The sequence below is a fragment of the Plasmodium gallinaceum genome, assembly GCF_900005855.1.
Source record: "Plasmodium gallinaceum strain 8A genome assembly, contig: PGAL8A_v1_10, whole genome shotgun sequence".
Taxonomy (NCBI): domain Eukaryota; phylum Apicomplexa; class Aconoidasida; order Haemosporida; family Plasmodiidae; genus Plasmodium; species Plasmodium gallinaceum.
The window spans coordinates 613,625-631,902 of NW_021628239.1; the positions used below are offsets into that span (position 1 = coordinate 613,625).

The window sequence follows — 18,278 nt, forward strand, 5'->3', positions numbered from 1 at the left end:
TTTTTTTTTTTTTTTTTTTTTTTTTTTTTTTTTTTTATATTATTTGATTTAATTTTTCTTTTTTTTAGATATAAGTTTTTTTAAGTTTATTATAATTTATCTAACGTTTTTTTACTTTTTTTTTTTTTTTTTTGGCTTTTATTTTTTTAAAATTTGTTTACAGTTGATATATATAACCATTATATGTTAAATTATTTTTTAATAGTAACTGTTAAATTTTTTTTTTTTTAAAAACTTTTAGTGTAATTGAAGAAATGTAAATTATCTAAAATATAAATTTTTATTTTTTTCTAATTGAATTATTATTAAAACATAATTAACTTTCTTTAAATTTTATATAATACTATTTTTGTTGAATTGTCTTTTATATATTTAGTATTACAATCGTTTTTATTTTTACTTTCTTCTTCTTTTTTTATTAAATGCTATTTTGGTAATTTTAAAATGAAAAAGAAAGACTTAATAAACTTATAATAAGATTCATTGATTTTAAATAAATTTAAAATATGTTCAATTGTATATTTTTTTTAATTTTTATAAGTTAAAAATGAATATAGAAATGTTTTCATTTTAAGTTTATAATATTTTTTTAATATTTAAAATTATTTCTTAAAGAACTTATCATCAAACATAGCAAGAAATAAGAATGTATTATTTACTCTATTTTCATAAATAAAAAATAATTATTTTTATTAAATCTATATAAGTTATATATGTAATATATATATATATATCTTTATTACAAAATGAAACTATTTTTATTAAAATACATAAAAAAAATATTTAATATGTAGTATTATATTTTTCTTTTTAAATAAATTTTGTTCATTGTTATTAGTGCTGTTAAAGATAGGATGAAATATAATGGAGAGATGAAAAAAATGATATATATATATATATATGTGTGTATTTAATTACTTTTAATAAAAAATTTGATTAACTTCTTATATAGTTATTTATGTCTTAGATGTTTACTGAAACTATTTTCTTTTAAGTCTACATATTTTATAATTGCCCTTGGTTGATGTAACGAAGGTTCCTGATCTGGTTCAAATACTATGTTAATAGTATAGCTAGAATAACTAGAATCACATTTGCAAGAGAAATGAAGTTTTTTTGTTTCATTATTAAAGGTGATATAAGATAAACTATGTCCTAAATTATTTTGTTTTATAAAATCATGTTCAGCATTTGTAGATATATCAGTCAACTTTTTAACTCTTTTGCTTGCATTGTTGTCATAAATAGAACTAAAACAATTATCTGGTTTAATTTTAAAATGACTTAAACAAGCAAATCCAGAAAAATCATTATTACCTATCGTAATAGTACATTCTTTACTTTCACTAGGTTTAGGTTTATAAGAATGAGAAAATAAATCTTGGTATTTTCCTGTAAAATCACATCCTTTAACTTCTCTATGACCTTCATTTACATTTACATGTATTCTAGCTATAGTTCCAAAAATTTTATTACTACTCTGAATAGTTGAAGTAAGACTATTATTAAATTCAAGAGTAAAATCTACTGATTTAGGAACGAAAGGTGGTATTCTTAAAGTATATTCACTAATTTTTGTTCTTGAATCATATTTATCTAATATTATACTTCCTGGTAAAATATTATCAATATTTATTGGTTCATTTTTAAATAAAACTTTTGTTTTTAAATTTAATGGGTTAACAAAAATCTTTTCATAATTAGCTTTTTCAGTTGTAGGGTATTTTATTATTAATTTATCCCATCTTGATAAATTAGCAGTGTATTCTACAACAGTATTTTCTTTAACTGTTGATGCATCCATACCTTCCATTATATCACATGTTGAAATTTTTTTTATATGATCATATGTACATAATTCTTTTCCTATTTTTTCATCTTTATCTATAGTCATGGATTTTTCTTCAATTTTCATTTTAATGATATTATTATCACATGTGCAAACAAAAACTTTTTTCAAATCTATTCCTTCTTCAAATGATTTTGGTAACATTAAATATGAATAAGTATTTTCTTTATATTCTGTATTAGAAATAGCAGTAGCATTTTTTATTATATTAATTATTTTTTCTTTAGGTGAATCATTAAATGCATCTGCTGTAGCTCCTAATCCCTCTTCGTTTACATAATAAGTTTCTTCGAAACAATTTTCTGGCTTTAATTGTTTATTTGGGCAATTTATTCCTACAGTTCTGTTGGGTATTAAAGAAATATCACAAATGAGAGGATTTTCTAAATTCTTATTATGTATAAAAATGGAATTGGGACTTTTCTCAGGGTTAACAAAGTCACATCCATCTATTAAATTTTTGTTAGCAGAAATATTTACTTGAATAATACCAAGAGATGTATTATCTTTCTTTGGCTTTTTTGCTGTTGACTTTCCGCAAAAAATTTGAAAACTGAAATCTTCATTTATATATGGAGGTATTAAAAATCTAGATACTCCATCAGTAGGTAAATGTCTTGTTTTATCCTCTTCACCAATTTTTACTTTTAAAAATAAAACCCCTGGCAATTTTTTCCTTAAATTTATTACTTTGTTATCTACAATTACATCTTCTAAAACTTTTGGTGGATAAAATATATGGTTATCATCCCAATCAGCTTTTAATTTTCCTAGATTTTTTAATTCATCTATAGAGATTCCATAGAAATTTCTAACATAAATATCTTTTAAGGAAAATGTATTATTTGTTTCCTCTATGTAAGTAACAAATTCTTTTTCATCAAAGGTAATATTCAATTTTTTATCCTCTGATCCAATAACAGGTAATTCTTCTTTAGCTACAAAGCCTTTTGTGTGTGGACATTTAACCGTTATTACATCTAAAGCTTTAGCATCTATTGTGCATATATTTTTTTGTATCTTTCCTTCTATTAAATTAAAGAAAGACTCATTTGTAAAATCACACCTATGGTTAGTTGAATTTTTTAATATATTATCTTTATCTCCTTCATTTATAACATTTTCATCTCTATATGGTAGTATAATTTCCTTTTTAATATCATTCGATTGAAGAATTTCAAAATTAGTATTCTCTGTTTGCACCGTCATTATTCCAAATGCACTATTTTCTGGATTATAACAATTACAAGAAAAACTAATTATACTATTAAAAGTCTCTGGAACTTTACTATATGATGCAGTATAGTATTTTTTATAATCAAGAGGTAAATTTCCTATATTATAATTGTGAAAATTTAGAATTTCTGTTATATTAGAATAACTATCGAGATTTTGGATATCTTCGAGTTCCCTGTGATCTTCGCCTAATATTTCAAGCGCTTCTTTTGGTTTCAAACTATATTTCAAATTGCTAATATAATCAATTTCTTCATTATCATCTGGGGAGTTTTTATAATATTCCAAAATTACACTACTGAAACATCCTTGTGGAATTAGAGAAAATCCCTTAGGACATATAATACCAAAGATATCTCCTTTTTTTATTCTAACATTACATTCTTTTTCCTTACTTGGAGGAAGGGAATCTGTTAAAGAAGTAGTTCCTGTTGTAAAATCACAAACCATTAAGGAATCTTCATCTATACTTTTTTTCAGAAAAATATATATAAGTCCTCTTTGCTTTAAAGCTGAACTATCTGGTTTTTCATTAATAATTAACTTTAGGTGAACATTATTTATGACAGGTGGAACAAAGAAGCTGAAACCGTGACCTTTTTTTTTACTTTTTTCAAAATTGAAATGTCTATTTCCAAATACTCCTTTTAGTGCTTCACTAATATACACTTCTTTTTGACTATCTGAAATGATTTTGAAATCTTCCCCCTTAACAAATTCAGGTTTTAATGAAAATTTCTTAAGTGCATCATTATCTGTATTTTCTACACCTAATATAGGTAACTGTATTACTACTTCTGAAAACATTTCTGGTTCGATTTTACATAAAACTACTTTAGTTGGATTTGATTCAAAAGATAAATCAGGATTATCATAAAAGTTACACAAATTTACATCATTATGTTTTACTGCATTCACAGATTTCATGTCTTCTAATTCTATTTCATCTTTGTTTAATGTAACTTTCATTGTTCCTTTAGTAGTTATATTTTTTTTGCACGCACATGAGAAAGTTAATTTATTTAAGTAATCTAAAGGTGCTTTTGCATATGCTATTTTTTTCTTCGAATTATGTAAAGTATATATTCCTATGTTAGGAATTAATTCTTTAAATTTTTTTTTTTTTGCACTTTTATCATATACTTCCTGAAAACAACCTTCTGGATCTAAAGTAGTATTATTATCACATATTATTCCAAATGCTTCATCTTTATCAATTTCAATTGGACACTCCTTTTCTTGACTATCTACTATTGCCATTCCTGTAGTTAAAATCTTACTACTAGTAGTAGAAAAATCACATCCTTTAATTTTTTTTTCATTTTTCGCTATATCTAAGTGAATAATTCCTTTAAAACCAGCAACATTTTCTGTCACTTTGTATTCATTATTATTGCACTCTACTTTCAAATATGTCTCTTTCAAAACAACAGGTGGTATAACTATGGCAGCATAAGAATCGAAAGGATTGCTTTTTTTTATTACTTTCATAGTTGTATATATAGAACCTGGTAAAACTTCAGTAATATCCTTTACAGCATCGTCTGATTCATTCATAACTTTTTCAAAAAATGTATCTGGTTTCAATTTCATTTTATCAAACATATTTCCAAAGGTAGTATCATCTAAGGCACCTTCTTCTGGAACATCTGCCTCCTCTCCATTAATCAACGAAATAACATATTTTTCGTCTTCATCATCAGCTTCTGATGTCTTAGTTTTTGCAGTAGCGTATTTAGTTTTTTCCGTTGGGCATTTTACGTAAAGAGTATCTAATGGTTTTAATAAGCTATAACAGTGGATTTCTTTTAACTCTTTTGTTTGTGTGGGATCTGGAATTATTAAACTTTTTTTCGAAAAATCACACACGAAACTTTGATCATTTACTTCTTTAGGTGCTATTATTTTAGGTGCTTTTATATTAACTTGCAAGGTGTATGTTTCTGAAGGAGTTATTTCCAAGCTTGTAAGATCGGCTAAAATCTCTTCTTCTACTTTTTCATTATAGATACTTTCTAATACATCATGACCATCTTCATCTTCTAAGTGTAAGCTGTCCATTGGATCATATTTAAACAAATCAGGATCAGTATCTTCAAGTGTGTCAAGAGTTTCTAATATACTTTCAGGGTCTCCTGCATCTGCTACTATCTTTTTTTCTACACTATTGAAAAGTCGAACTATTCTACTTGGTTTTTCAGATAAATATACACTCTTATAATTTGTAACAATTGTACCTTTCGAAAGACTTTCTGAATAATCACCGTAAGTAATTTTCAATTTATCAAAAATTTTATCTACAACTCTTGCGCTTAATACGAAATTTACCTTATAATCTTTTTTCAAATCTATACATAAACATTTGAAAGATATATCTTTTTCTATTAAAGATGGTACTTCTATATAACTAAATTTATGACCAAAAGTATAATTGGCTAAATTATCTTCTAAGTAAAGCATTTGAGCAAGATTAACAAAAGAATTATCAACTACAGCATCTCTAAAGCAACTTGTTAATTTTATAGTTCCACTTGGGCATACAAATCCTATTATATCTTTTGGAGACGCATCAATAACACAATTATTTCCATCTACTTCATTTTCAAATATATCTGATTTTTTAGATTTAAAAGAACAACCTTTTACTTTTTTATCTCTTTTAGGAATAGTAATTTGATAAATTAATTTGTCTCCTTTTTTATCATTATATTGTGTGGCACTATTATCACATGCAATGTTAAATTCAACATCATCTTTTATGTAGAAAGGGAAGAATAAATATAAGTGAGGTAAATCCACTTTTTCTTTATTGTAAATTAATATCAATTCCTCTGTTTTTCTTAACAATTCAGCATGAGGTACTAAAGTATCTAATTCTTTTTCAGAAAATGGTTTATATGCAGGAACATTTTGAGGTTTTTTTGTATTATAGGTTATATTAATATTATTATATATTGCATAATCATTAGAAGGACAGAACACTTCTACATAATTAAGGAAATCTTTCACTTCAATTTCACAGGTGTGCTCAATATTTTGATTTGCCTTTTTCATTTCTTTAGGTTCAATAAAATCACGGTGTTCACATATATATATATTATCTTGGTTAATAGCTTTTTTTTTTATTTCTTCTTTATCTTTTGCAGTTTTTGCACTTTTAACATTTATTTTCATTACCTTTTCTTGAGATTTTAAGGTACATTTACAACTTATTTCTGTATCCACGCTTAGTGAATGAGGAGGTATTTTCAAAAATATCGGAGTTTTTTTATCATTGATATTGTAAACCTGTGCATCTTTTAGAATCTCGACAATGTCTTTTTTGGCTCCTGTTTTATACACTTTTTTAAAACATTCAGGAGGATCTAGATTTATCTCTGTAGGATCTACGTCATCGTCATAAGTAGTTTTTAAACAATTAAATCCAATAATATCATCAATATATGCATCAATAGTACATTCGTGAGTACTTGAAGCAATGTTTTTTGTAAAATAATCAATTTTTACATCATGGAAATTACATCCTTTTATTAAATCCTCGTTTTTTGAAATAAGTAATTCTACTATTCCTGTATTACCTCCATCTTTGTTATTGTTGCAACCCATCATAAAATAAAATGGCTCATTTGAGTCTATGTAGGGTGGAACTTGAAAAGTTACATCAAGAATATTTTCATCGGAATCATTAACTTTTATATTTAAATAACGAATTTTTTCATTAATTGCCACTTTTTCTTGAGTATCTAAAAAGGAAAATAATTTTACTAAACCATCTGCAGATGTCGTCCCTTCAAATAAACCTGTATCCTTGTAAGTTTTTAAAAAAGGATTATTTTTAAATTCATCTTTTGCAACTTTATAGAAAGGAAAAATAAAATAAGATGGATAATCATTTAAAAATTTATTATTTCTTAAAGTAAAATTCATATATTTTTTTAAAAGATAATACTGAGCATTCAAATTGAATTGAATAACTTCATTTCCAGCTTTAAGACTTTCAGGCATAACTTCCATGTTTTTATATTTAACTACATTTTTATTACATTTCATAGTTACTTTATCAAATTCTTTCAAACTTTTCCTGCAAATTAGTAATTTCTTTTCGTGTTCAAGTACTTTATCAAGCTTATCAGTAAAATCACATGTATATTCATTTTTCCCATCAGTTTTAGTTGCTATTTGAATCGTCTTATTTATTTTTACGAATGATTCAAAAATTTCAAATAGAGAAAAATTTATTTCTTGATTAATACTTACATATACTAAATGCACTTTATCATCGTTTAAAGTAAAAGAACAAAACAAATTAAGATTATCCTTAAAACTTGCAGGTATGCTAACATATTTGACATTAAAATATTTTTCATTCATTTCTTTGTTATAGATTACAGAATTATTTATTAAATCAGTTATACTCTTTTTTTCTTTATTCCATTTTGCAGCATTTGTATAAGGAATCATTTCTTCAAAACAAGTAGTTGATTTTGTGTCAGTTGGGAATATAATACCTCCTATTTCGTTACTATTTAGCTGGAAGTAACATGGAGGTCCAGGCTTTTTTACATCAAGATTATTTGTGAAAAAATTTTTATTAGCTTCAGAATAGTTACATCCTTTTATAAGTTTTCCATATGGTTCTATTGTAATTTCTGCTACTCCTCTATTTCCTTTGTTAGAATCTTCAACAGTTTTTGAGTTATCACAAATGAAATAAAAAACAGTTTTTTTTTGTACTAATGGTGGAAGTATAAATTCTATAACTCCTTGGTCAAAGTTATTTTTTTTCTCTTTATTTTTTGGTGGTACAATAACACCATAAATTAATTCAGAAATCTTTTTTTCTTTTAATTTTTTAGTTTCTTCAACTAATACAACATATGGAGCTTTTTTAGGAAAATAATCAATATTATCAAATTTTTTTTCTACTGAAGCTTTTAAAGGACATATAATTTTTACCTTAACCATTGGTTCTTCAATTTGAAATTTACATTTTTTTACTTTTGATGCTGCTTCTGTTGGTTTTAATTTTTCTGTAAAATCACAAACATATTCTTTATTAGTATTGTCTGATGAATATTTATCAAAGCTTGATTCTATTATACTTAAATCTCCATCTTCTGTCGTTTCATATCCACCATCTATTGTATCATCAATTTCATGTGGTTCGTCTTCTAATGTTGTTACTATATCTTCCTCCTCAATATCTTCGTAATCTTCAAATTCATCTTCCATTCCTTTTATTGCATTTTCTTTCTTAGTAAAATATTGTTTATGTTTTTCATTATCTTCATATTCTCCTTTAACATATTCATAAATTTCATCATCATCGTATTCTATTTCATTATTTTCATTATCTTCATATTCTTCTTCATTATCATCATATATTTCATTATCTTGGTACTCTTCTTTATTACTTTCATACTTTTCATTATCTTTGTATTCTTCATCATCATTTTCATATTCCTCATTATCTTCGTATTCTTCATCATTATTTTCATCCTTTTCATTATCTTTGTATTCTTCGTCATTATTTTCATATTCTTCATTATCTTCATCTCCTTCTTCATCATCTTTTTCATATTCATCTTCTCTTTCCTTCTCTCGTCTATCGTTCTTTGAAAGATACTTTTTTGGTGGACCGCTTTCATTTAAAATTCTTTTTTTAAGCATGGAATTATTATTAATTGATATGTTGAGATCATTAAAGGTAGTAAAATGTGAAACTAGAAAATTATATTTATTTGTTGTCTTTTCAAAACTTTGATTATGAATATGTAAGAATTTTATCATGTATTTTATTAAAAATGATTTTAAAGAATTTTCCCATTTCTCATTTTCTTTTTCTCTCATCATTTTTGATTCTGAATAGTTTGTATATCTTGAATACATTTCTCTAAAATAATATATTTTTTCCTTAATAAGTAAGAAAGCTTTTTTCTTTATTGTTTTACTTAAAAAAATATAAAATTTTTCTTTTATTGTAGTTTTCCTAAATTCCCCATTTTTAATTATGCTGTCATTGTCTTTATAATCAGTTGATACTCTTTTAGTATATTCACTATTTTTTTTAGTTACATTTGTTTTTATCTCTTCATAATGAAACTTTTCTGATAGCTTTTGAGAGAATAATTTATTCTGTAAACAATTTTCATTTGGGATAATTTTATGAGTTTTATTCTCCGTTATACCCTTTTTTTCTAGTAAACCTTTAGGTTTCCTTAGACTCAAAATAATTTCATTTTTATTTTTTCCTTTCTTTGTTATATTTACTTTATTTAAATGCTTTAAGTGTCTTTCATCATGTAAAAGTCTAAAAGTAGAGTCATTTTTTTTTAAGCTTTCGTTAGTACCTATATTATGTTTTTTTACTATTGTATATACTAAAAATGTTAGGAAAAAATGCTTTATCATAATTAATTTTCCCATTTAAGAAAAAAGGAAGAAATACATATATATATTTATATATATATATATGGGTAGATAAATGAATAAATAGATAGATAGATATATAGATGAACGAATAGATAAATTGATGAATAGATAGATGAATAGAAAGTTAAATAAGTAAATATATATATAATATATTGAGTGTAAAAATTTTATTTAAATATTTCTTAAGCTTTTCTTAAAAATGGAAAAAAAAAAAAAAAATAGCTACTTATTAGTACAATATGTACTTTTATTTATTAATTTTTTTTTTTTTAACATTAAAAAGTTATCTCATTCATTAACTACTTATTCATATTTTACTTTAGCAATTATATCTCTATACTTTCTTATGTGTGTATTTTAATATTTTTCAGTATATAACTTTTTCTATTCTCTATAAAAATATTTACATAATAAATCTATAGAGTTTTTTTTTTTTTTTTCTATAATTTTTTATGTATGCAAAATTTCTTCACATGTATTTTTTTTTTTTTTTTTTATGTCTGTATTTTTTTTTTTTTATAGAAAGTTTTTTCTGCATGTCTATATATATATTTTTAATTTTAATATCTATGATAAAGTATCTTGCTTATTTCTCACATACCATATTTTCTAATTTTATTTATATTTTTATGTATATTTAAAAAATTTTCTTAATTATTATAAATTATAATATTTAAAAATAAAAAATACATAAAATAAAGAAAAAAAAAGAAAAAGATAATTTAAAAATTTTTCCTGTACACACATATAAAGTATTTTATTTTTCTTTTTTTTTTTTTTTTTTTTTATTATCTGTTATGAGTTAATATTTAGCTTTTATAGTTTCGCAAAAAAAAAAAAAAAAAAAAAAGATATTTATTAAAGAAAAATTGTCTCAAGTTATGCACCTGTGTATTTTATAGTTTCTTTCAATATTAATATAAAGTAACCAAAAAATCAAGCTTGAAATATGCTAGTAAAATACATGTAGACAGCGTGAAATTATTTTTTAAAAGGTCTCACACACACATATATATATATATACAGTATTATTTCTAATAACAGTTAGTGAAATCAATGTACGCAAACTGTACTTTTCATTTACACATATTTTAAATATAATTATTTTCATTTTAATATTGAAGCTTAATATAAATTAAAATTTATATGTTAATAAATTATTTTAATAAGAAATGTTTATATATATATAAGAATAAGAGTTTTTTTTTTTTTTTTTTTTTTCATAAATGCAAACATAAAATTAGTATACAAAAACATAAAGTGAACTCATATATTTTTAAAAATATTTTATCATTAAAGTATTAATATAAAATAAAAAGATAAGCCAAATTTCTTTTAGTTTGAAAAAAAAATTATTAAAAAGGTTTAAAAAAAAAATAGAATAAAAAAAAAAAAAAAAACATAAAATGTCTAATAAAAGTTTTTTTCTTAATTATTATTTCTTTTTATTTATTAAAAAAAAAAAAAAAAAAAATATTTATATTATTCATTCATAAGATTTAAATCAATATCTTTATATTCTATAATTGGTTTTTCCAGGTTCACTTTGGGGGTACCCATAACATAAGGTTCATATAATATTTTCATAGATAATTCTTTGTATCCCCCATTTTCATTACTATAGCACTTACATATGAAATAATTCGAAATAACTCTTTTAATATGAATAAAAGATAAAATAGGTTTACCATTACTTTTAAACAGAAAGGTATTTTTTGATTCAATCAAGACATCCTTTTTAAAAACTTCATCATCTTTAATTACATTTTCAAAACAATCTGAAGGATGCATTTTCGTATGAGAAGGGCATGCAAGACCGATTAATGCATCATCCTCTACTTTAATTTCACAAACATAGTTATTTGATAATTTCTCCCATTTACTACTAAAATAAAAATGAGTTGAATAATCACCGACAAAATCACATCCATGCATTTTTAAAAAATTCGGCTTTATGTTAATTTTTACAATTCCTGTTTTTCCTCTTTTACTTTCATTTAAAGTTAGTGAATTATCACACAATATAAAAAAGTTTGCTTCATTTAATAGAAGCGGCGAAACATATAATGTGCCAACATACTTTTTATCACTTATTTCTCTTTTATATGTAACAAAAGAAATCACTTCATTGATATTTTTCATAACTAATACTTCTTTTTTTGTATTAGAAATTTCCTCATCCTCATTTAATTTATCTATATCTTCTACAGTAGCCTTTGGCTTTTCCGATTTTATAGATATAATTACTTTATTTCCAAAATCATCGTAAGTTACTTTTGTTTCTTCCTTTTCCTTCATAGCTTCTCTAATTCTATTTTCTTCATCATCTGTTTCAGCTGAATCCTCTACTATTTCTGTTATTAAACTATCATCATTAACTCCTTTTTTTTTTCTTTTATTTAATTGATTTTCTGAAACATATACATACTCAAAAAAATTTTCAGGACTAATTTTTGATTGCCTGTAGTGCAGTGAATTTCGAAGGGGGCATATAATTTTTATTTGGCTAAATTCAGAAGCAGCCACACTAATTTCAAATACTTGTTTTGTTCTTAAAGGGTTTAAAACATTTTCTTCTTCTACATCTTCTTCATCTTCTATTTTTACAAATTCATCGTCACTTAATTTATACTTAGGATCTTTATCATGCGTATCAACTGGTACCTCATGTGAGAGACTATTATGTCCCGACATGGTTCCTTTATAATTTAATAAATTATATGGAGGAAATTTCGCTTTTTCAGATTTTCTAAGATTTTGTCTTTTTTCTACTTCTGTCTCTTCGTATTGATCTTTGTTTACACTTAATGAATCATAAGACTCTAATAATTCTGGTAATACGCTGAGAACATTTTCAGAGCTAATGTTAAGAGGTCCAGAAGAAAAATCATAAAAATATTCCATTTTTTCAAATGCATAAATATTATGAGTTATTTCTTTTTTAAACCAATTATTTAAATCATCCCCTATAATATTTAATTGAATAATTCCCGTTTTTATTTGTTTGATTGAATTACACGTACAAAATATTTTTAGAGATTTTTTTATTCTTTTTGGTAGGATAATATAAGAAGGGGTAAAGTTATACTTATATATTTCATTATTTAAAATTTTAACTCCTTTTACTAGTTGTTCTAGTTTATGTATTTCAAGTTCTTTATCTAGACCTTCTTTTTGAACAGTTTCGAAGCAATTTTGAGGAGATGTAACAAAATTGTGAGGGCAACTAAAGCCGACGATATCATTTTCAATAGCTTCAATATTGCAGTATACGTTTTTTCCTTCTACTAATTCTATTTCAAATTCAAAAGAATTTTTTTTGTTACGTCTTGATTCACCATTTATGTGTGAAGAATCAGAATCTGCTTCATACGACATATCTATAAAATCACAACCTAATATCTTATTGTCATTCTTTTTAATAAATACAGAAGCAGAACCAATTTTCCCTGTCCCATCTTTCTGAACATTTTCGCATGAAAAATTGATACTTTTAGAAGAGTCTGCATATGGGGATATGATAAGCTCTAATTCTCCTTTTTCAAAAAAGGAAGTATTTTGATTTTTATTAATTAATAATGTTCCATATAAAGTATTATTTAGTCCCTTTAACATTGTATTTTCATTTAAACCTAAATTAGAGCTATAAATAATGTTTTGAAAATTGTTTTGTGGATCATCTACGTTCTTTGATGGGCATTTAACTATAAATTTATCGAAGGCACTAAGATCAATATTACATCTGTAAATAATTATATTGTCTGTATATTGACTTTCATCATATGGACTTTCGTCTAATTCTTCTATTTTTTTTTTTAAATAATTTATATACTGTTTTTTCATAGCCTCTTTTCTCAACTTCAAGTTTAAGCTAAAATGACGAAATTCATCATGCTTATATATTAATAGAAAACTTAGATATTTTTTAAGAATATCTGTTATATCAACTTCTTTATTTAGAGAAATGAAATAGTTTTGTTCTGTAAAATCACAAACATATGTATCTTTCGCATAATAAGGACTAACTTCTATAAACACAGTTTTTTTGTTATCATATTCTTTAGAAAATATCAAATTTTCTTTATTTTTTACATATAGAGTACCTATATTTTTACTTTCATAATGTTCACAAGTACAATAAAAATTTAATTCTTGTTTGGTTATTTTTGAAATTATTAGAAATGTGGGAGAACTGTTAGTTAAATCGTGAGCATTTATAATTTTAACATCATTAAAGATATTTTCTATTTTTTCTTGTAATTCTTCTCCCATATTGCTTTTTATATATACATCTTTAAAGCAGTTAGTGGGATTTATTTGCCCTTGGGGACAATTAAGACTAACAATTATATTTTCTTTTAAATTAATTTCACATGTTTCACTTTTTATTTTTAAATCATAAACAGAAGAATAATAAAATGTTTTTTTAGAATTTCCTGAAAAGTCACAACCATAAAACTTTTTATCAGTTGTATTTTTTGGAATTTTTACAACAATAGTACCTTTTCTCCCTTTTTTATTACCAATAACAGTTTCTGAATTATCGCAATTTAATTTGAGAGTTACATCATTTTCAACTATTAATGGAGAAACAAAAGTAAAATGTCCTTTTTCTCCGAAGGGCCTATTTTTATCAAGTATAATTATTCCTGGTAATACATCCTCTATTTTTACTTTTTTATTATAATTTAATAGTTCATCATCAAAATTATTTGGATAGTATTTCATATTTTTATATTTCTTTATATGATCTTCGTCATCTTGATCTAAATCTTCAGAGTGACCGAGTAAATCTTCTCTCGTTGCCCTACCACCTGCCTTTTTAGGACTCTTAACATTTCTAGGGCATATAATTTCTATTAGATTTAAGTTATCTTCTATTTCTAAAAAGCAAGAATGAATAATTAATAATTCATTGTATGGATCTAAGGAACTTTCTTTTTTAGTAAAATCACAAATATGTTTTTTTCTTACAATATCAATGGGTTTTCTATCAACAAATTCGTTTCCAATTAAAAAATCGGATTCAAAAATATGATCTATCATTTTAATTTCGGATACACCTACGTTAGAAACATTTAATTCAATATTTATTTTATTTTCTTTTTTAATGATTCCATCTTCACCTTCTTCTGTATTGCAATAACAAAATAAATTTATGTAGCCTAAGAAGCTTTGAGGAATTTTTAGATAAGAAATTCCTTTATCATTAGAAAAATGTTTAAAACCTTTATCATATTCTGTTATTCTGATTGGTACATCTGATTTATCATATGTTTCTAAAAAGCACTCAGGAGGAGTTAAAAATAAGTTATTTTCAGCTGGACAAGCTATTCCAATATATTCAAGTTCTCCGTCACTTTTTATGTTACAATCTTCTGCTGAACCTACTTTAATATTTTTTTTTAAATAGGTATTTTCAGGATTATTTTTATAAAAATAACAACCATCTATTATACTACCAGCAGACCTTATATAAACAGTCATTATTCCATTATTTCCTAAATTTCCACCTTTTCTTGTTTTGTCATTTATACAAGCAAATTCTATTGTTTGATTTCTTTTTAAATAAGGAGGTAATTGAAAAATAAAAAACCCATTTTCTATATTATTTTCAAGTCCTATATATTTATCGTATAATTTATTACTTCCTAGTTGAATAGTTTCTACACCATGAGAAGCAGAAATATCTCCGTTTTCTCCTACATCAGTTATCATGATATTAATAATATCTTTAACTAAAACTCCAGGAATAATTTCATTAATATCAACAACATCCAATGCACTTTTATCTATTACATGTAGTGGTGCATTTTTTGGTAAATGAGTTAAATTGGAATAGATATTTCTTTTTTTTAAATATATATTTATATCTTCGGCACCTTCTTCATCCATAGTTGATAATTCAGATATTTTTTTTTCATTTTCTTCATCAACTAGACTAATGGGGCAATTAAGAGCAACATATTCTAATGGCTTAGGATGAATAACACAAACATAATTTTTAGGTGTTCTAGTTTTAGGTTCTAAAACAGATTTATCATTTACAAAGTCACATAGATGGGTTTTTTCAGGATTTTTAATTAATGATTCATGAGGAACTTTATCATATATATTATAATCATATAGTTCATCATGATTTACATATTTCACTAAAACTTTTTTTACTATTGTATCTTGATTAGATTTATTTACACAGTGACATTCAAATTCAAACGATTTAGATATGTGATTATGAAAGGCTGCTACAGCTAAATTTTCTTGCTTAATGGAATAAATAACCAGATTTCTAGCAGACTTATCTTTTAATTTGTAAATTTTATCTGATTGATATACTTCTGAAAAGCATTTATCTGGTTTTTTAACAGTTCCTTCTGGACACTTAAATCCAAATCTTGAATTGGAACTAACGGTTATATTGCATGTATCTCCTGAAGAGTAACTATTTAAAAAACTATAGTTGCGAGACTTTGTAAAATCACAAAAAAATACACTTTTTTTTTGTAAGTTTGTTCTTAAATGTAACAAAATATTTGCTTTTTGAAATTTATCTCTTCCATAAGGTATATTACATTCAATAATTAAAGGATAAGGGCCATGATCAATATAAGAAGTCATAAAAAATTTATACTTAGGAAATTTTTTTTCTATATCTAATATATCTATATCTTTTGTAAATAAAGTGATATCACTAAATTTATCAATTTTGTAAGTTTCGTTTAAATATCGTATAGAAGAAACCGGTTCAGTACCAAGAATTTTTGTGCCTTTTATCATTTCACAATTATATACAAAAAGTGTGAATTCACTAATAGTTCTTTCGCACACTTGAACATTGTATCCAGCTTTATATTCAAAGTTACAAATTTTGTAAGGAGCATCATTATAATATAGATATTCAGGTTTATCATCTTCTAAAAAATGCATTTCTTTGAAAGTCGTTACTTCTCCTTTTCCAAAGGTTACTTTTTTTTTTTTTTTTTTATAAGTAAATGAACAAGAAAATTGAATTTCATCATCTGAAAATTCTTCTAGTAGGAAAAAAAATCTTAATTTTATATTTCCTCTATCCATATTTAAGCACTTTATAAATTGGAAGGCAACTTCTAAATGAACTCGTTTTTCCTCTTCATAAACAGTTTTAAAACAATCGAAAGGATCTAAATCTGCATCTTCTAATTTTAATCCAAGTATTCTATTGTGATAACTACGAAAAGTATAATCATTAATATCTTCATGAACAATTCTTTCAAATATATCTTTATCTTTCTCATCAGTGCTAACTCCTAGTATTTTTCTAGTACTTCTGGGTATACGTATTCTAACTTTTATTAAATCTTCGAATGTATATGTTTCATCTATTTCATTATTTGAGCATGTAATCATAATATCTACTAGCTGAAGTGAATACGATGGTATCATAAAATCAATAACTCCTTTAGATAAAATATTTTTTAATCCCCAATTTCCTTCATCTTGAAAAAATGGAATAGGATAAATTTCTTCTGATGAAGATATTTGATTACTCTCTTCAAGAAAATGATGAAAAGCATCATTAGGTCTGGTAATAATATGAGAATAAGTTAGAGATGGCTTAAAGCAAATAATAACTACCCTATGAAACTTTTCAGATGTATCTATTACAATCTCGTTATTGTTTTTTTTTCTTTTATTATTTCCAGTAAAATATTCATGTAAATTTACAACAGTTTCATTTCTCTCCCCTGATTTTACATAAGGTTTTAAATCTTCATTTTCTTCCGTAACTGATAATTTTCTAGTATTATTAATGTAAAGAGAATTTGTTAGATAAAATTTTTTTTCTGATAGTACTTCTGTATTATGATAATAATCATTGTTTTTTTTCTTTTTTAAATTATTAAATACATGAGAATATATATCATACATATATTTATATATGTAGGATGATAGATATAATATATATTCATATGATTTATTATTATTACTATTTTTAATTATATTATTATTATTATAATTCTCATTATTTGAAAAAGATTTAAACCCATTAACTTCATTATTGTAATTATAAAAAATATTTTTTTTTAATAAATTTATTATATCATCATAATTTAAAAATATAAGAATAAAAATTCCGTAGATGTAAAAATAATATATTATTATTTTTTTATGCATTTTTTTTTTTTTCTTATTTTTTTTACTATATTATATTTTACTTTTTTACTTAATATATTTGCATTAAGTAGAAAAAATTAACTTTTATATCAATCTATTTATATATATATATATAATTCCTTATTTTAACCTTATTTTTTGCACATATGTGATTATAATATTAATATATTAAGCTTTGTTCCAATTTCCTATTAATTATATATATTTCTATTCTTTTAGTATTTTAACTTGTTCCAATATATTGCTATTATTATTATTATTATTATTATTTATATTTGTCTAATTCACATAATATTTTCTTTTTATCTAATATATTTTTTTATATTATTTATGTATTTAAATTTTTATCTTTCTACAGATGATATTATTTTATATATTTTATATATTTTAAATAATCTAAGTGAAATATTTTTTAATTTTTCTCTTCAACTTTTATATGTAAAATAATTTATCTAATAAAAAAAAAAAAAATTATATTAGAATATCTATTATCATAAAATATCTATTCTTATAAAAATAAAAAAAATCATTATTAAACTACATTAGATATATCTTTTTGTCTTTTTTTTTTTTGCTTTTTTTTTTTTTTTTTTTTTTTTTTTTTTTT

At 23.6% G+C, this 18,278-nt stretch overlaps 2 protein-coding genes across 2 annotated transcripts; both read right to left on the reverse strand.

Moving 5' to 3' along the window:
- Positions 1–952: 952 nt before the first annotated feature.
- P230 (transmission-blocking target antigen s230, putative) lies at positions 953–9,496 on the reverse strand (the record flags this gene model as incomplete). The annotated part of the gene is made up of 1 exon (XM_028671562.1): positions 953–9,496. The coding sequence occupies one exon, from the start codon at positions 9,494–9,496 to the stop codon at positions 953–955; it is 8,544 nt and encodes a 2,847-aa protein (XP_028528202.1).
- Positions 9,497–10,999: 1,503 nt separating this feature from the next.
- Positions 11,000–17,671, reverse strand: P230p (transmission-blocking target antigen s230 paralog, putative; the record flags this gene model as incomplete). The annotated part of the gene is made up of 1 exon (XM_028671563.1): positions 11,000–17,671. The coding sequence occupies one exon, from the start codon at positions 17,669–17,671 to the stop codon at positions 11,000–11,002; it is 6,672 nt and encodes a 2,223-aa protein (XP_028528203.1).
- Between the last annotated feature and the right edge of the window lie 607 nt (positions 17,672–18,278).